At 46.7% G+C, this 22,208-nt stretch overlaps 2 protein-coding genes across 2 annotated transcripts in view; both read right to left on the bottom strand.

Annotated features, from left to right (window-relative positions):
* Nucleotides 1-10,749: 10,749 nt before the first annotated feature.
* The window catches only part of LOC141130156 (endogenous retrovirus group 3 member 1 Env polyprotein-like), a 12,947-nt gene continuing 1,488 nt past the window's right edge, over nucleotides 10,750-22,208 (bottom strand). Inside the window, exon 2 of the mRNA XM_073618106.1 lies at nucleotides 10,750-13,724. Within this exon, the coding sequence (XP_073474207.1) occupies nucleotides 11,328-13,367 (2,040 nt within the window). The 5' untranslated portion in view covers nucleotides 13,368-13,724 and the 3' untranslated portion in view covers nucleotides 10,750-11,327. The remainder of the gene's footprint in view (nucleotides 13,725-22,208) is intronic.
* The window catches only part of LOC141127795 (uncharacterized), a 69,504-nt gene continuing 62,054 nt past the window's right edge, over nucleotides 14,759-22,208 (bottom strand). The window contains 5 exon segments of the mRNA XM_073614575.1: nucleotides 14,759-15,564; nucleotides 15,567-15,807; nucleotides 15,809-16,508; nucleotides 19,645-20,234; nucleotides 20,670-21,262. Of these exon segments, the coding sequence (XP_073470676.1) occupies nucleotides 14,759-15,564; nucleotides 15,567-15,807; nucleotides 15,809-16,508; nucleotides 19,645-20,234; nucleotides 20,670-21,262 (2,930 nt within the window).

Here is a 22,208-nt window from a genome sequence, read left to right as displayed (position 1 = left end):
CTTGTCCCGAGAGCGGTCTCTTGTGCTGATCCAGTAAGTCGCTGCCCGGGAGGCACTAGTTCAGCGGACCGGCCTCTTTTTAACATCTAATTTGAGATGGAGGACTTACAGTTTTGCCGTACGGTCATCGGTCACTGAGTTAGTCCAGTGTGTCTCGGGGAAATTGGACTCCCGGCTCGGAGGACCAAATTGTTACAGAAATCACTGTCTCAGACCGTCCTTAGGAAACAAGGTAATATTTTATTGCATATGCAAGAGAAATGAATTACATGTTCATGCAGTCATCGTCATTTCTAAGGAAAATACTGTGGTACATGTCTTTTTTATAAGCCCTGGACACCCCCCTTTCCTGTCTCATGTATTTTCAACTTTATTCCGGACACAACAGGAAAGGTGGAAGTGTCTGTTACAGACTTTATCTTCATCTAACAATGGTTACAGGATACTGACTTGAAAACTCCCCAAGCCAACACAAAAATACAGGATATATGCAAAAAACTGCAGATCTAAGCTTTTTATATTGCTGAGTCTATATATTGCTGACTCCATATTATCACTATAGATTATTTCTAAGCCATGATAAACAAAATGGCGTCTTTCATAACTGACATTTAAAGTATAATTTCTCTAACAGAAGCAAGACACTAAATGGCTCTGCAACAACAGGGGGGTCATACAGGAGATTGCAGCCCCCCTGCTGGTCAGCCCCCCACTCTCTCACCCCTCCCCCCACAGTGCTGCTGGCTTTTACTCTAATGGGGATTGGTTGACCCCTTCTTTCCAGGATCCCCCCTCCCCCCGCTTCCAGGGCCCCTGTGTTCCCCTCCCACACTGCTGCAGGATGGAGAGAGGGAGAAGGGGCCAGAAATATGTAATTTACCAGCACCTTCCTTTTCTGAATGAACAGTAAGTGATTGCACCGGTCACTCACTCCATTTATTTATAACTGAAGCATAATAAACTGTTTATAATGCTTCATCTTATGAATGGACAGGAACCTCTGTACAGAGCACTCCCTGTTCATTCATCTGCAGTGTGGCTGAGGTTGTAAAGAGGATTGGGAAATCTGCGCCCTTCATTTCTTTCTCAGAAGTGAGAGATCAGTGAAGCGCAGGTGTGGGTGAGTGGCCATGAATGTACACGGGGGGTCGTACACCTACACCCAAACACCGCTCAAATTAGGGTCTGTAGTTGTGTTCATACAGCTGCTGCCTCTCCAGAGCATAACATGCCTGCACACAGCCCTATTCACACTGTACAGACCACAGCACACATGTGACTGACCCCAAAAATCTATTCACACACAAAGAACTACATCTATACAATATACTTTGTATCTTTTAGATTTAGCTAACAGCAGGCCTGCATACATATATAATGTGCAAGGAGCAAACATGACTAGCCATAGTATTTTTATAATCAAGAAAGGGAAGCGATACAAACCTGATGTCTTCTCTCAGTTGGTTAATTAATGCCTTCCATTCATCCAAAGGCAATGACAATTTTAAGGCACTAATAGTGGATTGCTGCAAAGAAATTAAAAAATGTTCCCATTGAGAAGTAATAAAAGATGGAAAGGTGGACATGCATAAAGAAAAAGTCCATTTGTATTATTGTTATACACATTTTATACGGCGCCAACAGTTTGCGCAGCACTTTACAATTCTGAGGGGGAAGCACAATTACAGTTCAATGCAGAAGGAATAGGTAGGTCCGGACAATGGAGCTTACAGTCTAAAAGGGAGGGGGGGAGGGGTTACAAAAGGTAAAAGCTACGGGGGGGCTGATTGAGGTTACTCAGGTACAGTTCTTATGTGGGGGTGGGATAGGCTTCCCTGAATAAGAACATTTTCAAGGATCGCCTAAATTCAGACAGGGTTAGGGGCTGATCGCATATACTGGGACAGGGAGTTCCAGAGGATGGAAGAGTCTCTGGAGAAGTCCTGAAGGTGGACAGGTTAGGGGCTGATCGGATATACCGGGGCAGGGAGTTCCAGAGGATGGGAGGAGGTAACAAGGGAGATAGAAATCAGGAGGTCCTGGGAGGAGCGGAGGGGAAGATTTGGGCGATATCTGTAGATGAGATTGGTGATGTGGATGAGGTTGGTGATGAAGATGAGGTTGGTGATGAAGATGAGGTTGGTGATGTAGATGAGGTTGGTGATGTAGATGGGGGCGATGTTGTGGGTGGCCTTGTATGTTGTGGTTATTATTTTGAGTTTAATATGGTGGGGGAGGAGAAAACAGTGAAGGGATTGGCAGAGAGGGGGAGAAGTCACGGATCGATTAGTGAATCTAATGGGAGTGGTTTCATAATTATCAATCAGCTGCTGCACTTGCAGGGCTCTAATAAATGAAAGTGGCAGTGTCTGCATCCCTTTATATATGATTCCCATTGGGAGTATCTCACCAAAAAGTACATTCATTGCAGAGAATGTCAGAAATCTGACTTGTATCTTAGTGCAGACTTCTGGGAAAATCAGTCAGCCAATCACACAAGCAGATCATTTCTGGGAGGCATTGTTTACACATTCTGAGTACAGAGCGCCTCCTGTTGGCCATATTTCATTTACAGAGAATTAAAGCAGCTGCAGATGAAAAGGAAAGGTATAATAACATAATTACAATATGACTTGTGTCCCAATTCTATACACGAGATTATTTTTTCCCCAGGAAAGTGGAGCTACCCTTCAAGCTGGGCACACAGGATTGCTGGCAGGATTCCCCCATTCACACATTGGAGGCCAATGGAGAAATCCTCCCCTCTGTGCTCTTGTATTCTGATGGTTGAAATTCCTCTTCTGATCAGCATTATCAATTAGCTGCAGCGACTGGTCAAAAGTAACATTTTCCAGCAGTCCTGTTCTACTGAAGTCGATCTACTGATCAACTTCTGTCCAATAAGCAGGGCTACAGAAAGATGAAGATTTGTCTGGTCTCTGCTGAACCAAGCAATCCATGTGTATCCAGGAGAGACCATATACTTCTAGTGTTCCTGAAGGGTGTGTGCACTCACAGAGCAGACATATAATGTATATATGAAAAATAGAAATACCATCATATATTGGCCAGCTATATTGTGTTGTAGATGCCAGGGGTTTGCCAGTGCTGTCAAATTTGTTGCCATCATTTCCCATGCTAACTTCAAACTGGATGGGGCCAGCAATGTCCTCGATCATGGTGGCAGAATGGAAGACCACTCAACAACCAAACTTTACCCGGCGCTGATATTTCTGGAAAGAGGACATCAGAGATAAAGAACTTTATTCAGGTTATTACATTACAAACAGCAGGGAACTCAGTGAGTGGACTGATCAAAACAAAAACTGATTGGATTCAACTATCCACACAAGTGAGGTGGATCCCTAGTATATTCTACCAGCAAGAACTTCCCTGCTGATAGAAAACACTGATCAGCGCTGTGCTGATGAAAAACAATCTTCCAACAAGCCTGTTCATTACATCAACTTCCCCAAACCAGAACAACCAAAGATGGATGAAAATTGGGCTGGTCCCTGCTAAACCAACCAAATTTGGATCCACGTATAACCAGCGTTAGAAGAATGTGTGGGCTGCCATTGCTGGCCACCTTCTGAAATGCTAGTTGCAGGCATAATGGAGAAGTTCATCTTTAAAGTTCACAGGAGAAACACTGAGGTGATCCAAGTTAGGGCTATTAGCACTTTGTTCTCACTTCCAGAACACACATACATCAGGGATTAGAAGGCTGCAAGGCTGTTGGGTCACTGCCAGGAGGGGAGAGCAAGTTAAGTGAAACTTTTATAGAAGAACTACAACATCATCATTGCTTCACCTGTGAAAATTGGGGATAAATGAATCCATGACTCCTGCATCTCCAGTGGTCAGTGAGAGTGTGCTTTAAAGCTCTTTTACTGCATGTTAAGAATATATTAAAATCTTGACACTGTAGGGGTTTAAGCCCAGTCTCCTAATATTTTACCTTACCCCACATTACCCTCCCTCCAAAAACATCATAAACGACTCGAACTAGTTTTTGGAGTAAATGGCCTCACGGCCTTAAATTTCTTTATTAAAATATAAAATACCATAAATATATAACATAAATAACCGTAACTTTTAATAATACTTTATTGTGAAACTATCAGTAAACAACTGTCACCATGGTCACTGTAAACAATTATTTTCTTGAACCTACCAGTCGGGAACCCCTGACTCGGCAGTACCCTAACTTCCGGTGACCAAAACCATTTTACCTCCTCCAAGCCCTACATAGCCTGAAAGTACACCACTTCAATCCCCAACCTTCATGGATGGGTACCAGCAAAAAACTCCCCATCCAATGGATGGGTACCATAACCAACCCCCATCCCCTGGATGGGTACAACATGTTTCATACATGTAACTAGAGAAATCCTATTCAAGGAAACCAAAAAACTGCCACAGCACGAAAGGGGTAACCCCTTACCCTTGAGCGCACCTCCACACCCTCAAGCCTCTCTGAATCCCTTCTTGCACAACTAGGGACCACAGATCAGTCCCCACCTCATTCAAGTGTACCCCATCACTGCGTAGATATCTCCAAGTATCTACCTCTAGCTCTCTATGCCTGATGGCTAAGCCCCCGATCTTCACAAAGAATCTGCTCACTTCTTTATTCACTTTGATCCTTGCTCTGTTCACCTTCTTTGCTGACCATGCCCAACGCCATGACAACCTGCCCACCATGTCAGACCAGACAAAGACCATATTAGGGTATGCCGCTTTTAAACGTAAAAAATCGCATTTTATGTCTCTAATAAGGTCCCTCATGGATCTGGCTCCCATGTCATTCCCACCTACATGCAGAAGCAATACATCGGGGGCTCTATCCAACCTGGCAAATCTATGTACCTCCCCCAACACCCTATTCCATCTCATACCCGGGACCCCAATCCACCTGACGAGTGCTTCTTGCCTGGGGATCCTTAACTGTCTGCCGTTCGGCCGAACGTCGGCTCTCTTTGCCCCCCAAAAAACGTACGAGTGGCCGAGTATCCATACCAGGCCCACTTCATTACCTGTAAACAAGAAGAACAATACAAAAAAACTCCCATGAACATACAGTATCCACCAACATGCCCTTTAACTTAACCAACTATACTTACAACAACTGTGGTCGGACGTACAATTTAAATCTATCCGAATCCCACCGTCCAATACGTCGAGTGACGTCTTGGCTCAAACCTGCCCTAGCCGCCTCTGTGGCCGCCCCAATCCTGAAGGAATGGGAAGAAAATTGTCGCGGGTCGCACCCCACCCTGACCACGCATTTTTTAAAAACCGCTATAAACTGGAATTTTGATAAGAACCCACCATCCTCATGTATTAACAGGGGCCCTTCAAACTCTGATCTAATCTCCAAAAAGGATTGTACGACAGTCACCGGGCAGATACTTACCTCATCAATCCTGCCAACCTCCAAGTACCTGCCTTTGCCAGCCTGATCAGTCTTAGACCTTCTGATCCACACTCTAATCGACTCATGCCCCAACTCCATATCTCCCACCATGAGACCCCCTGGTATTGTCTTAGATGGGCTGACCAACTCGCTGATGCGCAGTGCCCCAAAAAATGCCAAAGCAAAAGCTGCCTGAAATAACTTGTGTTCGTAAACGAATATACATACCATTTCCAAACAATTAAACAACCTTCTCAACATGTCAAACGATACCGGTTGCCTCCCATCCCTGCTTTTGTGTGACTTCCTATACCCTTTGACAGCCTGTCTTACCCAAAACTCCTTGGTGTAATCACATAGCCCTTGCCATTTGAAAAGAAAGGCCAAACCTGTCAACTCGCGGTCTATGGCAGCCGCCGAGATACCCTTTTCAAAACCCTGAACGATGAAATACAGCACCGCATGTCCGACTGTCGGATCATCTGCGGCTATACCCAGCTCGTTTAAACAAGTAAACCAGGCTCTCCATACCTTAGAGTAGGCATTCCACGTAGCCATACTCACGGATTGCCGAATCCACTTTGCTGCGATTCCAAAGCAATGTTCCACATCCAGGTGGGACAGGCAATCCCTTGTTGTTCCGCCTCTGGCGCCCACGTCCGGAACCTGTCCCACTGAAAACAAGACAAAGCGTCAGCCAAAGTGTTGTCAACCCCAGGTAAGTGTACAGCATAAATAAATGCGTTCACTTGCAAACAGCGAAGCACCAAGTGTCTTAACAACCTGACCACTGGCACCGATGCCGCCGTCAGCCGGTTAACCACTTGGACCACTCCCAAATTGTCACAATTGAAGCGTACTTTTAGGTTCCTGAAGGATTCTCCCCACAGTTCCATAGCCACCACAATAGGGAACAGTTCCAATAAAACAAGGTTCTTCAAAAACCCTGCCTCTTGCCATGCCTCCGGCCATCTGGCCGCGCACCAATGACCTTTGCAGAAAGCCCCAAACCCTGTGGAACCGGCCGCATCGGTGAATAGTTACAGGTCACAGTTGCTAACGGGACCCGACATCCAAAGAGCCCTTCCATTGAAGGACTCTAAGAAAACCTGCCATACATGCAAATCTTCTCTATGTTCCCGAGTAAGACTGACAAAATGTGTTGGCGCCCTGATCCCAGCTGTAGCAGCCGCCAAACGCCTGCAAAAAACTCTGCCCATCGGCATGATTCGGCAAGCAAAGTTCAGCTTTCCCAGTAAAGATTGAAGTTTTCTCAGCTGTATTTTTCTAAGCCCTCTGGTCCCACGCACTTCCTCCTGCAACTGCATCAGCTTGTCCGTCGGAAGCCTGCACTCCATCTTAGTTGAGTCTATCTCAATGCCCAAAAACCTTATAGTCACCGTCGGACCTTCCATTTTTTCAGGAGCTAAGGGAACCCCAAAACGCTCCGCCAGGTGTTGCAGTGTACCCAACAGAACCGCACAAATTTTGGAGCCCACTGGGCCAACACATAAAAAATCATCCAAATAATGGATGATTGAGTTGATCCCCGCGACATCCCTAACTGCCCATTCCAGGAAGGAGCTGAATGTCTCAAAAAGGGCGCAAGATATAGAGCATCCCATGGGTAGGCATCTATCCACATAGTAAGCCCCTTCCCAATTACAGCCTAGTAACCGAAAACTGTCCGGGTGCACCGGCAATAACCGGAAAGCCGATTCTATATCAGACTTAGCCATTAGGGCACCCTGCCCATACTTCCGTACCCACGCCACCACCGCGTCGAAGGATGTCACCGCACACTCTTCTGGAGCAATGGCATCATTGAACGACCCCCCTTTTGGAAAAGAGAGGTGGTGTATGAGCCTATACTTATTGGGCTCCTTTTTGGGAACCACTCCCAAAGGGGAGACCACTAAATCCGGCAGTGGCAAATCTTTGAACGGGCCCGCCATGCGGCCCAAAGCTACCTCCTTCCCCAATTTCTCGGCCACTATCGCTGGATGTTGCATTGCCGACTTCAGATTCTGAGCCTCTGGCGGTGTTGTTGTCAAAGAACACGGAATCCGAAAACCGCTCGTAAATCCAGCTTCTAATACAGCAGCCGCTGTACGATCGGGATATCTATTGAGGAAAGGAAGCATCCTTTCCACCCGCACCGGGGTCCTCCCTCTTACCCGAAGCATCTCCAACCCGACCTTTTCCTTTTTTAAAACATTTGGACAGCGCATGAGATCCCCCGCAGCCGCAGCACATGTGTTTAAAGTGACAATTGCATCCAAATCTGCAGGTGCCCTCGTTGAACTGCCAGCAGTAACCCCATCTTTTTTCTGCCGGTTGTCCTTGAGCTGCGGAACCTCCGACCCCTGCCTGAAAAAACTGATTCGGGGCCCTCGCCGCCGTCATCAACCTCATCCATAGGCTTATGTCTTTATGGTCCCAGCGCAGAGTTGGTCTTACCGCCATCCGCTGACGAAATTGTTCATCATACCGTAGCCAAGCCATGCCGCCATACGTCCTGTGGGCTTCGCTAATAGCTTCCAAATAAACAAATAACGCAGAGCAATTCTCTGGTGCCTTTTCACCTACCACACTTGCTAAAATGGCAAACGCCTGCAGCCAATTAGCAAATGTACGTGGAATTAAGCGATATCTCCGCTTTTCCTCATCCTCCTTCTTGCATTCCACTGGTTTTAACCTATCCAGGTTAAATTTTTCCAACGGCAATAACGTGAAAATTTCCACGTATTCGCCCTTCCATATCTTTTCCTTTATCTCCGTCTTTAAATGGACTCCCAAAGGTCCCTCAAAACACACGTACACTTCGCTCCTAGCCGCATCTGCCAACCTAACTGAATCCGGCCTTTTTTCGCCCGTCTTACCTTGACCCCCCGAAGTCGTGGCCACTACTGTCGGGCTGACATCCTCTACCGGTGTCACAGATAGAACGCCTGTGACCTGCGTGTCCCCCCTGTCTGCGGAAGGGTAGGTGCCGTCCATGCTCTTGCGGGACTACCACTCGTCCCTGCCTCAACCCGTGTCACTAGCTCCTTCAGCCCGACTAACAGCTCCCTTAATCCCGCGTTCCCAGACCCGGGTACCCCCACTGTCGGTGTAGCTAAGGTAGGCCCAGTTACCCCCGACCCTGTTTCCCCCCCTGTATGCTGTAGTCCCCCCTGTTTTCCTTGACCCAATAAGGCATGTAATAAAGATGTAAAAGAATTCGAAGAATCTGACTCACCGGGCTGCCCTGGACTGGGCCAAACAGCCGCCACTCCTGGAACCACCGCCGCAGGAAGTCGTTTGTCTTCTCCTCCATCCGACCCGGACACTTCCCCTTCTGATCGGTCATCACTGGGTTCATTCCTGACGATCGCCTATTGCACCCCAGGCGCGACTGCTCTGGGTGCCGAGGGTCTGCGGTGCTGAGGACGGCCTTCTCTTTCAGAAGTACCGCCAGACCCGTTAGATGCCCCCCTAGCTGAACCTCTGCGTCTTCCGTGTGGTGGGGTACTTAACACCTGGCTGCTGGCTGCACTGGAGCCCGACCCTGCATTCCTCGCTGACCCACTCCTATGCTGCCGAGTGTTGCTAGCCGACCCAGCCATCTGTGCTGTCTCCTGGCAGGCTGATCCCCTCTCTCTGGTGTCATTCCTCCTCTCCATCCCTGCTGCTCCATCCCTCAATGTCATGCACCTGCGACGCGCTGGGGGGAAGAGCCACGTGGTCTGCTGGGCGTCCTGGCACTTGTCCCTCTGCCTCTGCGACTGGCTCCCCTTGCTTCCCCTGCTCTGGTCACAGGGGGCCGATCACTAACCATACTCTGGGGATCCCTGTTGTCCTCCGGTCCTCCCCTCCCCCGGGACTCACTTGGGCCTGAAGCTGGGCTGTACCTCTCAGGAGGCCGGGACCGCCGAGCACGAGGTGGGGCGCCCCCCCCCGCTCGCCGCTGTTCTCTCCCCAGCTATCTGTGTAAGCTGCTGCTGCAGCCAGTCCGTGCCGTGAGCGGCAACCGCCGCTCTCAGATCATCCAGAAATCCTTCCATCGCTGCCATCCTGGACACTAATCAACTTAGAAGGGGATAAAAATGCCTGATTTGAAGAGCGGTGAGGAGCTGTGATGAATCTTCTTCCACCGCCGCTCTTCGAATGACATCACTTCCCCCCTCCTGCTCTACTTCCCCTCACTGCTCCCTCAGCCCCTCCCTTATCCTTAAAGGGGCCAGAATCTTTAATCCCATAATAACTGTGCCATCCCCAGCACTGTCATGCCGGCCCTGCACCGATCGTTTCACTTTGCTCCGGGCCTCTCTGTCTGTCTTGCGGTTGTTCTGATTTGCGAACAGATCAGTTTCGGGACATCCCCATCTGTTGGTGAGATCCGCAAAAGACTTTGGGATGAAGAGACCAGTTGTCTCGATCTATTCGGTGGCGGCTGAGATAATCTGCCAGACAATTTTGTGTCCCCTTCAGGTGCACTGCTGTAATTGAAGCTAAATTCCCTTCTGCCCATGATAAAATCTCCTGGGCAATAGATTGAAGTATCTGGCTCCTCGTGCCTCCCTGTTTGTTGAGGTACGCGACTGTCGCGATATTGTCGGATAGAATTTGGAGATTGTGACCCTTGATTTCCGTCTGAAATGACTGCAAGGCTCTCTGAACTGCTAGCAGCTCTCTCTGATTGGATGAAGCCCTTGCTTCCCTCGAGGACCACTTTCCTTGTGCCACTGCGTTGCTGAGGTGGGCCCCCCATCCCCAGGAACTCGCATCCGTAGTGATCCTTTGGGATATAGGAATGGACCATGGGAGACCTCTTGTTAGGTGCAGGTTTGTCCTCCACCACCACAAGCTTCTCTTTACCCTGCTGGGTATCCAGACCCTTGATTCCAGGGACTTTGCGTCTCTATCCCAGTTCCTTAATAGAAACAGTTGTAATGGACGTTGATGAAATGTTGCCCATGGTACTGCGGGAAATCATGAGGTCATCAGACCCACCGCTCTCAAAACCTGTCTCAGTGAGACCTACTGGTTGGTCTGTAACGCTGACATAGTTTGGATCATTTTTGTAATCTTCTCCTGTGGAAGAAAAACTTTTTTGGTCTACCGAGCAAAAGTCGTATCCCAGATATGTCACTTTCTGGGCCGGAATTAAGGATGACTTCTCTACGTTTATTAACCAGCCTAGGGAAGTCATGTACTGTCTGGAGGTCCACTAACAACATTTGGTATGACTCTGCCACTAAAGTAGCAAGTATTAGGTAGTATATCGGTAATGACATTATTGGACAAAGAACTCTGGTATGCGAGATTTATTCCACTCTTCTGGCCAGAAAGAATGGACGCTCCTGACCCGACTCGTGTCTACATGCCAAGAGTGTCAGATACAGTGAATACAGTGTACATATAATTTTCATCATATTACGTCACAAGCGAACACACAATACATTTCCGTTACAAGACATTCTAATCTTTTAAAACAGTCAACCTACTCTTATTGATGCAAAGCAGTTTAGCAAAGCGAATTCTTTTGCAAGCCTTGCTCTTGCGGTTTCCTTATCTATCCTGTTAATCAGCTTGACATATTCTGGACACAGGAAAGTGTGCTGAGCACAGATGGCTATGCTAAGGGGGGGGAATGGGTGAATTCAGTGTCTTAACCACAGCCTGTCAGGTTTACAGATATCACAAATGTTCTTAACATAGTATATAGGAATGGCTTCTTAGCTGAAATTCTAAATCAGCCTTACTACACACATAACCATGGCCATATAACCTGATCCCCGTTCCCACTTCATTCCCCCCTTTGATCATAATCATAGCGATTAATATGAGCGAGATTAAGCATCATTAAATAACATACAGTTCTGCTTTCTAATGGATCAGAGCCCAATGTGACTGAGATTTTTATTTAGTCCCGGGGGGGGGGGGTTAGTGGCTGGTATTTCCACATAGCCATAATATGGGTCGCAGCCTTTCTTTCAACAGTGGCCTCGATGAAACTCTGGATCATTCTAGTCCCAAGGGGAATCAGACAGGGCAGCAGCAGACATGCTACGAGTATTACTACAACGATCCCCAATATAGCCTTTACCTCATATACACTGGGGAAACCCCAATCTCCGAACCAGCTACCAGCATTGAGACCATCCCATGTCTGGACTGGCACATGAGCTAACTTTTTCATTCTACCAGTGATTTCCTCAACTACTTTTCCTGTGTTGTCCACTTCTAAGCAACAATTACTCAGATTAAATTTTCCACAGACACCACCCTCAGTAGCTAACAGATAGTCTAAGGCAAGTCTATTCTGATACACGTGAGCACGTAAATTAGTTCCTTGTTTAGCAAGCAAATTTAAGGCAGCAGCAGTTTCGTTAGTAATTATTTCTAATACAGCCTGTAACCTTATAATTCGATTAAGCATATAAATTGGTGTTCTATAACCGTAACTACCATCTTCGGCCCATGTAGCTGGACCATAATACTGGACGATACGTTCTGGGGGCCACTCATTATCTTTCCAGTTTCCTATCTTCAGACTAGATGACCTCCGCTTCCTCATTGAACCTATGTACACAGGGACTTCCAGTTCTTCCCTATTCCCCAGTGGAAGGAAAAATGAGGGTTTTAATGTGCCTAAGACACAGGCTCCTGACCAGTCTTGGGGGAGCTCTGAATAGGCTTTATTCCCACAAATCCAGTACAAGTTTTCTGGGGCCTTCCAGTTAGATTCTTTGGTGAGATTTTCCCATAGCCCTTTTAGATGAGTGAAATTGGTAAAGGGGTGTGGGTCAGGCACCGGTACGTTTGTATCACTCCACCAGGATGTACTTTTCGAAGTGTTGTTATAAAACTGTTGTCCTAAACAGGCCATTTCTCCTACATGTGTTCTATACTGGGGACCCGACCTGGCTATACAATATTTCCCAATTATTGATGTTTTCAGGTGCCATTCTGACCTTATTTGTTCAGGGGGCTGCTCAGAGGTGGCACTGAATGGCACATCATAATCTTTTTCCCTGGCTTCCCAAGGCCATTGATCTCCCGTGTTAGTTCCTCCACACACATAGCAATCTGTTACTTGTAAATTGTCAGCCACACTTTCTGCCAGTTCAATGAACAGGTTCTTTGTGCTAGGGGGTATTTCCATACCAGTGGCTAGCTCTTCATATAGGGAATGAAATAGCTGATGATTAGCACTCTTTGTATGTTCAGTCTCCAATGAGACATACACAACTGTACCGGGGTCTGATCCTTTACCATAAATATGAACTCCAAATTTATTTCCCCATTGTGCTAAAAACCGGACAGGGTTATGTATGGTGAAATTCACAGGGGTGCAACTTCCCACTGTGCAGCTGGATGAACCAGCTAAAGATTGTAGAATGGCATCCTGATTTTTCATTCCCCATGTTCCCCAAGCAGCACACCTCCAGTTGGGGCAGAAGTTCCATTCCTCATTTGCGCAGCTAGGTCCCAGTTTCCCTGAACAGATGTACCTATCATTTCTCAAATACTCTCTTTCCCACCCTAATCCTCCACACCCTCCCCTTGGGAAGTGGTTGAGGTTGATGGCAGAACACACATCAAAAATCAGGGTTGCTGCAGTGCTGGGGTCAGTGATCAGTGTATGGTTTATCAGCTTACCGGTGGAACTAAAGCTCCGAACGGTTAGCCAGGTTTTATAGGGTGCATAAGTGGGGTCATAACAGGTTATCTGATTTTCAACGGAGCACATTGAATAGGTAGTCCCATTATGTATGCAAGTACCAGTCTCTGTGCCCTTGCATTGATAATGGGAGTGCCACAGTAACATCTTGGTAGTTACGGATCCTACTCTGGTGGTCTTTATACAAGGGTCACATGAGTTACTCTCTCCCTCTTTTAACCCAGTCAGTATCACTATTATGACTATCAACAGTCTCATTATAACGATTTTAGTAAACATTACACCGATGAATATCCTCAAGCTTCAGCTTGTGCGTAGACCAACCAGCGTTCGGGCTGTGGTTGGAGCAGAGCTTAGTAGATATCCTTTATCTTCCGCCGTGCGTTGAGCCAGCAGCTTCCAGGAGTGTGTTGGCCGCAGGGCTGCAGTCTGTCTATCTTCTGCCGTGCGTAAATTCAGCAGCTTCCAGGGGTGTGCTGAACACAGGGCTGGGGTTCTTCCTTCTGATTTCTCTGGTCAATCTCAGTCTCAAAGGATCTTGGGGGTCTACTGTACTGTGCCAGGAGTCTGTGAGGTCAGCAGCTCGTTTTACCCTGGAGTGATGTATCCAGGGTGTCACCTCGGCTACCTTAATGGCTGTTGGGGTAGATAGCAGAACAGTGTAAGGACCTCTCCATTTTGGCCCTAGTGGGGTTAAGTTCCACTCCTTTACCCACACTGTGTCTCCTGGTTTGAAGGGGTGTACTGGGTTCGACAAGCTTATGGGAAGTTTCTCTTGAACCCATTTCCCTATGTCCTGCATACTTTCCCCAAGTTTCTGTATCAGTTCACTGTTAACAACCCCTCCTATCTGATGCAAGTCTCCTCTTATCCCTCTAATGATGGGTGGGGGCCTACCATACAGTACCTCAAAAGGGGACAGATTCGTCCTCTTTGTTGGGGTACTCCGAATTCTCAGTAAAGCAATGGGCAACATCAAGGTCCATTTCATTTGGGTATCCTGACAGAGCTTGGCCAGTTGTGACTTGAGTGTGCGGTTCATCCGTTCAACTTTTCCAGAACTTTGTGGCCTATATGCGGTGTGTAGTTTCCAAGTAATCTTAAGTGCTGTTTCTAATTCCTGGAGGCACTTGTGGACAAAGGCCGGGCCATTGTCTGAGCCTATGGCAGAGGGGATTCCGTATCTGGGGATTATCTCTTGAGTCAGGCATTTAACCACTTCTTTAGTAGTTTCAGTCCGCGTGGGCCATGCTTCTACCCAGGTTGAATAGGTGCAGACTGCTACTAACAAATATTTGTATCCACCTGCAGGGGGCATGACAGTGAAGTCAACCATCAATTCTTCCATCGGTGAGGCACCTATAGCTTGCACTCCAGGGGTTGGTATAGGTCCCTGTCTTGGATTATTGCGGGTACATTCTACACATCTGCTGGATGCAGCTTGTGCCAATGTGGGTAGCCGGGGAATATAAAAATGTCTCTCTAGGGCTTTCTCAATGGCTGTTTTTCCCATGTGTGTCCCCTTGTGAAATTCTGTCACTAGTTCAGTTGCTACAGCAGCTGGGACAACAATTCTCCCGTCCTGCAGTTGATACCACTGGTCTTCCCGGTACTCCCCCGGTTCCGTCTTTATCCATTCCTGTTCTGCCTTTGTGTAAATTGGATCCCATTCAGAAAGTGGGACAGGAGACAGGGGCCATTATCTGTTGTAGAGGTTGTTGACATGCTGCATCTCTGGCTGCTTGATCTGCTTTCCTATTTCCTCTCGCCACTCGGGTGTCTCCCTTTTGATGGCCTCTGCAGTGTATCACTGCGACTTCAGAGGGGGCCCATACTGCTTCTAACAGTTCTAGTATTTCTGTCCCATATTTGATGCTCTTCCCTCCAGATGTAATAAGTCCTCTCTCCTTATACAGGGCTCCATGTGCATGAAGGGTCAGAAAAGCATATTTGGAGTCCACATATACATTTAGTTTTAGTCCCGCAGCCAACTGCAATGCTCTAGTTAGTGCAATCAGTTCTGCTTTCTGTGCCGAGGTTCCCTGTGGTAAAGATCCTGTCTCTACCACCGCCTCCAGTGTGACAACTGTGTAGCCTGCATAGCGGACCCCATCTTTCACAAAGCTGCTCCCGTCAGTGAAGTATTCGGCATCTGATTTTTCTAAGGGGCTGTCTTTCAAGTCTGGTCGACTGGCATATACTTCATCCATTACTTGAAGACAGTCATGAGTTAGGGGTTCTTGTGAGGTGGGGAGCAGAGTGGCTGGGTTTAAAGTGTTTACAGTCTCTAAGTGGATACGAGGATTTTCACACAGCATAGCTTGATATTTAACCATTCGACTGTTAGTAAACCAGTGATTCCCCTTGTAATCCATTAATGCCTGTACTTGGTGTGGGACTCGGACATAAGTCTCCTGACCTAATGACAACTTATCAGCTTCGGCCACAAGAAGGGCTGTTACTGCGATAGCCCGCTGCAGGATGACCATCCCTGAGCTACAGTGTCCAGTTGTTTTGAAAGGTATGCTACAGGGCGCTGCCAAGACCCAGAGTATTGTGTCAGGACTCCTACTGCTATTCCTTGTTTTTCACTGACATACAAATAGAAGACTTTTTGGCTATCTGGTAGGCCTAGCGCAGGAGCCTGCATTAGGGAGGCCTTGATGTCTTGGAACGCTCTGTTTTGCTGTTCTCCCCATTGGAAGGTTCCTTTTCTCCCCCTTTGTGGATTCATAGAGGGGTCTGGCTTTTGTGGCAAAGTCCGGTATCCAGATTCGGCAGAATCCTGCCGCCCCCCGGAATTCACGTACTTGCCGTCTGGTAGTTGGGGTGGGAATCTGACAAACAGCCTCTTTCCTGCCTTCTCCCAATTGTCTCTGTCCTTGTGATACTCTGAATCCCAGGTACTTTACAGTCTCTTGGCATAACTGCGCCTTTCTCCGGGACACCTTATAACCTGCCTCCCACAGTAATTGTAACAGTTCATTAGGGGCTTGAAGGCACTCTTCTCTATTTTTGGCAGCGATCAATAGGTCATCCACATACTGAAGAAGGACTCTATTCTCAGGGTCAGACTTGAAGGATTTTAGGTCTTGGGTCAGGGCAGTCCCAAATAGTGTAGGGGAGTTTTTGAATCCTTGGGGTAAACGTGTCCATGTCAGTTGTCCCTTACCCCCAGTCTCTGGGTCCTCCCACTGGAAAGCAAAAATGCGCTGGGATTGTTCTGCCACTCTGAGACAGAAGAAGGCATCTTTTAAGTCCAGAACTGTGAAATAGGTGGCCTCCCCCGGTATTAATCCCAATAAGTTGTATGGGTTCGGGACCGCTGGGTGGATGGTCATAACAGCCTGATTGACCACTTTGAGGTCTTGAACAGGACGATAGTCTGCTGTTCTGGGTTTCTGCACTGGGAGTAGAGGTTACATAGTTACATAGTTCCATAGTAGGTGAGGTTGAAAAAAGACACAAGTCCATCAAGTCCAACCTATGTGTGTGATTATGTGTCAATACTACATTACATATCCCTGTATATTGCGGTCATTCAGGTGATTATCTAATAGTTTCTTGAAGCTATCAATGCTCCCCGCTGAGACCACCGCCTGTGGAAGGGAATTCCACATCCTTGCCGCTCTTACAGTAAAGAACCCTCTACGTAGTTTAAGGTTAAACCTCTTTTCTTCTAATTGTAATGAGTGGCCACGAGTCTTATTAAACTCTTTTCTGCGAAAAAGTTTTATCCCTATTGTGGGGTCACCAGTACAGTATTTGTAAATTGAAATCATATCCCCTCTCAAGCGTCTCTTCTCCAGAGAGAATAAGTTCAGTGCTCGCAACCTTTCCTCATAACTAAGATCCTCCAGACCCTTTAGCTTAGCTTTGTTGCCCTTCTTTGTACTCGCTCCATTTCCAGTACGTCCCTCCTGAGGACTGGTGCCCAGAACTGGACAGCATACTCCAGGTGCGGGCGGACCAGAGTCTTGTAGAGCGGGAGAATTATCGTTTTATCTCTGCAGTTGATCCCCCTTTTAATGCATGCCAATATTCTGTTTGCTTTATTAGCAGCAGCTTGGCATTGCATGCCATTGCTGAGCCTATCATCCACTAGGACCCCCAGGTCCTTTTCCATCCTAGATTCCCCCAGAGGTTCTCCCCCCAGTGTATAGATTGCATTCATATTTTTGCCACCCAAATGCATTATTTTACATCTTTCTACATTGAACCTCATTTGCCATGTAGTCGCCCACCCCATTAATTTGTTCAGGTCTTTTTGCAAGATTTCCACATCCTGCGGAGAAGTTATTGCCCTGCTTAGCTTAGTATCGTCTGCAAATACAGAGATTGAACTGTTTATCCCATCCTCCAGGTCGTTTATGAACAAATTAAATAGGATTGGTCCCAGCACAGAACCCTGGGGAACCCCACTACCCACCCCTGACCATTCTGAGTACTCCCCATTTATCACCACCCTCTGAACACGCCCTTGTAGCCAGTTTTCAATCCATGTACTCACCCTATGGTCCATGCCAACGCACCTTATTTTGTACAGTAAACGTTTATGGGGAACTGTGTCAAATGCTTTTGCAAAATCCAGATACACCACGTCTACGGGCCTTCCTTTATCTAGATGGCAACTCACCTCCTCATAGAAGGTTAATAGATTGGTTTGGCAAGAACGATTCTTCATGAATCCATGCTGATTACTGCTAATGATATCATTCTTATTACTAAAATCTTGTATATAGTCCCTTATCATCCCCTCCAAGAGTTTACATACTATTGATGTTAGGCTAACTGGTCTGTAATTCCCAGGGATGTTTTTTGGGCCCTTTTTAAATATTGGTGCTACATTGGCTTTTCTCCAATCAGCTGGTACCATTCCAGTCAATAGACTGTCTGTAAAAATTAGGAACAACGGTCTGGCAATCACCTGACTGAGTTCCCTAAGTACCCTCGGATGCAAGCCATCTGGTCCCGGTGATTTATTAATGTTAAGTTTCTCAAGTCTAATTTTAATTCCGTCCTCTGTTAACCATGTAGGTGCTTCCTGTGTTGTGTCATGAGGATAAACACTGCAGTTTTGGTTACTGAAGCCCCCCGATTCACTCGTGAAGACTGAGGAGAAGAATAAATTCAATACCTTTGCCATCTCCCCATCCTTTGTAACCAGATGTCCTTCCTCATTCTTTATGGGGCCAATATGGTCTGTCCTCCCTTTTTTACTGTTTACATACTTAAAGAATTTCTTGGGATTTTTTTTGCTCTCCTCCACTATGTGTCTTTCATGTTCTATCTTAGCCATCCTAATTGCACCCTTACATTTCTTATTGCATTCTTTATAAATTCTGAATGCTGTGGATGATCCCTCAACCTTGTATTTTTTGAAGGCCTTCTCCTTTGCTTTTATATGCATTTTTACATTGGAGTTAAGCCATCCAGGATGTTTGTTCGCTCTTTTAAATTTATTACCCAATGGGATACATTGGCTAATGCCCTTATTTAATATGCTCTTAAAGCAAACCCATCTCTCCTCCGTATTCTTTGTTCCTAATATTTTATCCCAATTTATGCCTTTTAGCAAGGTTTGTAGTTTAGGGAAGTTGGCTCTTTTTGAAATTCAGTGTCTTTGTGTTCCCTTCATGTCTCCTATTTGTGTGATTTATACTGAAACTAATTGACCTGTGATCGCTGTTACCTAAATTGCCCCGTATTTCCACATCTGTTATCAGGTCTGTATTGTTGGTAATCAGTAGATCTAGTAATGTGTTATTTCTAGTTGGTGCGTCTACCATCTGACCCATAAAATTGTCCTGCAAGACACTAAGGAACTGGCGAGCCTTAAATGAATGCGCGGTTCCCTCCGCCCATGTCTGGATAATTAAAATCCCCCATTATGATAACACTTCCCATCCTTGCTGCTAATCCAATTTGTGATAGGAGATCCGTCTCCACTTCCTCCCTCAGGTTAGGGGGTCTATAGCATACTCCCAGTATTATTTTCCCCTTAGCTTCATCCCTTTGGAGCTCTACCCATAAAGATTCCACCTCCTCCCTAGCCCCCTCAGTGATGTCATCTCTCACATTCACTTGTACATTATTCTTGATATATAGGCATACCCCTCCCCCTTTTTTACCCTCTCTATCCTTGTGGTATAGGGTATACCCTTGAATGTTTGCCAGCCAATCATGAGAGCTGTTGAACCAGGTCTCTGAAATTCCCACAAAATCCAAATCCTCCTTGTACAACAGTATCTCTAGTTCACCCATCTTGTCCGCCAGGCTCCTGGCATTGGTGAACATGCCACATAGTTTAGACCGGTCGCATATTGTCCTCGTATTGGGTGTTTCAAGATTGCAACTTGGACTTGCTACTATACTCACCTTGTGTTTTTGTGCTTTGGTTAACCTACCACTAATGCCCCCAATACTACCCTCTGGAATATCTTCCGCGCTGGCTATCACTGTCTCTGGACCCTCCCCCCCATCGCCTAGTTTAAAAACCCCTCTAACTTTTTGGCCATCTTCATTCCCAGCAGATCTGCACCCTCCTCATTTAGGTGTATTCCAAGGAGACTGACAGGGTTTTAGAATTCCATAGTGTAGGAATTTGTTTAAGTACTTTTGTATTCCTATTAGGGCTTTTCGAGGGACTGGGTACTGTTTCAGGCTGACTGGAGTGGCTCCTGGTTTTAATTCAATAAGTATTGGGGAAATGTGTCTGGCTAATCCAGGTGGGTTACCTTCCGCCCATACTCCCGGGATGTCTTGTAATCCCCTAGGGGTAGGAAGTGGTTCTTCTGAAAGGGCAAACATTCTCCATTCCTCCTCCTTCAGTACGCTGAGGACCATAATGCGGGCTTCAGAGGGATGGGGCAATTTTAGGATAGCCTGTCCGTCGGATTGGAAGTATATGTGTGCTCTGAGTTTAGTAAGTAAGTCTCTGCCCAACAAGGGAATAGGACAATCCGGCATGTACAGAAATTGATGTTGGACCCGATGCCCCCCCAAACTACAAAGTCTTTCTGTTAGGAAGGGTCTTTTTACTTTATTTCCTGTGGCTCCAATAACGGTAATTTGTTTGTCAGAGAGGGGGGCTATTTGTTGGGTCATTACACTGTGTTGGGCCCCTGTATCAATCATAAAGGTGGTCTTGAAGCCCCCTACGTTAGCGGTCACTACTGGTTCTTGGGGGCCCAATGGAATGGGGCCCGATTGGCGTCAGTATTGTTCTTCATCTGGATATACTGAGCCTGCCAACCCCACAAAGTCGGTATCTTCCTGCCTGTTCCTCTCATAGTGTCCATTTTGGACTTGTCCTCCCCGCATTTCTCTTCTCGCTGGGTCTGGTCCCCTTCTCCCAGGTCCCTTTTGGGGGCAGTCTTGCTTCCAGTGTCCCTCCTCTTTGCAATATGCACACTGATTTTTTCCCAACTTCTGCACATAACTTCCTCTCCCCCCCTTTAAGCCTCCATTGGAGCGCTCCTTGTTTCTTTGAGCTTTTTCAGACAGCACTTCAGCTAGTAATTCAACTTTCTTTTTCATCCTTCAGTCATCTTCTCGTCTCGTCTCTATGTCCCTATTTACAAACACTTTTGTGGCTATATCCAACAGTTGGGAAATGTTCATTCCTGCAAATCCCTCCTGTTTTTGCAATTTTATTTTAATGTCTCTTGTAGACTGGCTGACAAATGCTGTATTTACCAAATTCTTGTTATCATCTGCCTCTGGGTCAAAGGGGGTATACAGTCTGAAAGCTTCACACAGTCGCTCATAGAACTGTCCTGGACTTTCATTGGGTTGTTGGAGGACCTCACTAGTTTTAGAGAGATTAGTGGGTCTTTTGCCAGCTGACTTCATCCCCTCTATAATGGCTGTCCGGTAAAGGTGAAGTTTATCCATATCCCCTTTATCATTTGGGTCCCACTGGGGATCTGTTCGTGGATAATGGTCCCCAAGCGAAGCCGGTGGGTCCCATTGATTCTTCCCTAATTCTTCCATATATTTCTGCGCTGCTTGGTTAATTCTGTGTCTCTCCTCAGTATTAAAGAGGGTCAATAAAAGTTGCTGACAGTCAGACCAAGTGGGGTTATGGGTCTGAATTATTGACCGGAGTAAATCTGTCATAGCTTGGGGCTTCTCAGAATAGGCAGGGTTATGAGTCTTCCAGTTCAGTAAATCTGTTGTGGTAAATGGGGTGTAAACTAGAGTCCGGCATCCCCCCACCGCCTGTTCTCTTAGGGGCATTTGCAGAGGTATGTTGAAGGACGGGGCAAGAGTTCAGCCATTTGTATCGGGATTTCTCGGAGTGGAAGTGGACACTTGATTGGGGAGCCCACTGGCTGCCACTGAGTTCCCTATTTCTGTCCTACTCATACTCAGAGTGTTACGGTCAGGAGTATATTTACTGAGATTTGTCATTGACAAACTTGCTGAATCTGATGTAGGTGGACAACAACTTAAGTCCTCTTGTCTACTGGGTGGGGCATTCGGACATGGTTCTGACCTGTCACTGTCTGAGGTCCAATCCTCTACGTATGGGGGAGGTTGATCTGTCTCTTCGGGTTGAGAATATATGTGTTTTGTTTGTTTTGTCAGTGGCACTACTCTTGTCATAACCATGATTCTGCACTGTTCCTCTTTTGCAGCTTGTATCCACTGCGGATCTCTGTCTATAACTTTTCTCCAACAGTCTATGTACGGGATCTGGTCATGTTTCTGTGAATCTGACCTAATATTCTCAAATAACCGGTCAATGGTCTCTAAGTCAAAGGTTCCCTGTGGGGGCCACCGCATTCCATAGCGGGGCCAATCTTTCTCACACAATGTTATCAATTTCTCAGGGCTAAGTTTTAAATTACAGTTCTTAGAAAATCCCTTCTTAAAGTTGGAGATCATGGTTTGTAGGGGAGATTCAACACTATGTTTCCCACCCATTCTTATAACCTAACAGACACCAAGACAGACACAGAGGGTAGGGTAGATGATGAGAATTCAGTAAGGGGTCTGAATCCTCAACACAAGTAGGAACAATAGACAATGCTTCCCTCGGTCAGTGGCCTGGGCGCGGTCTCCCGGCCAGAAAACGCACTTAGAAGAGGACCACGGTCACTTCACCACAAAGTG

The sequence above is a fragment of the Aquarana catesbeiana genome, linkage group LG02 (assembly GCF_042186555.1).
Source record: "Aquarana catesbeiana isolate 2022-GZ linkage group LG02, ASM4218655v1, whole genome shotgun sequence".
Taxonomy (NCBI): Eukaryota; Metazoa; Chordata; class Amphibia; order Anura; family Ranidae; genus Aquarana; species Aquarana catesbeiana.
This window is presented reverse-complemented; position numbering and strand designations above follow the sequence as displayed.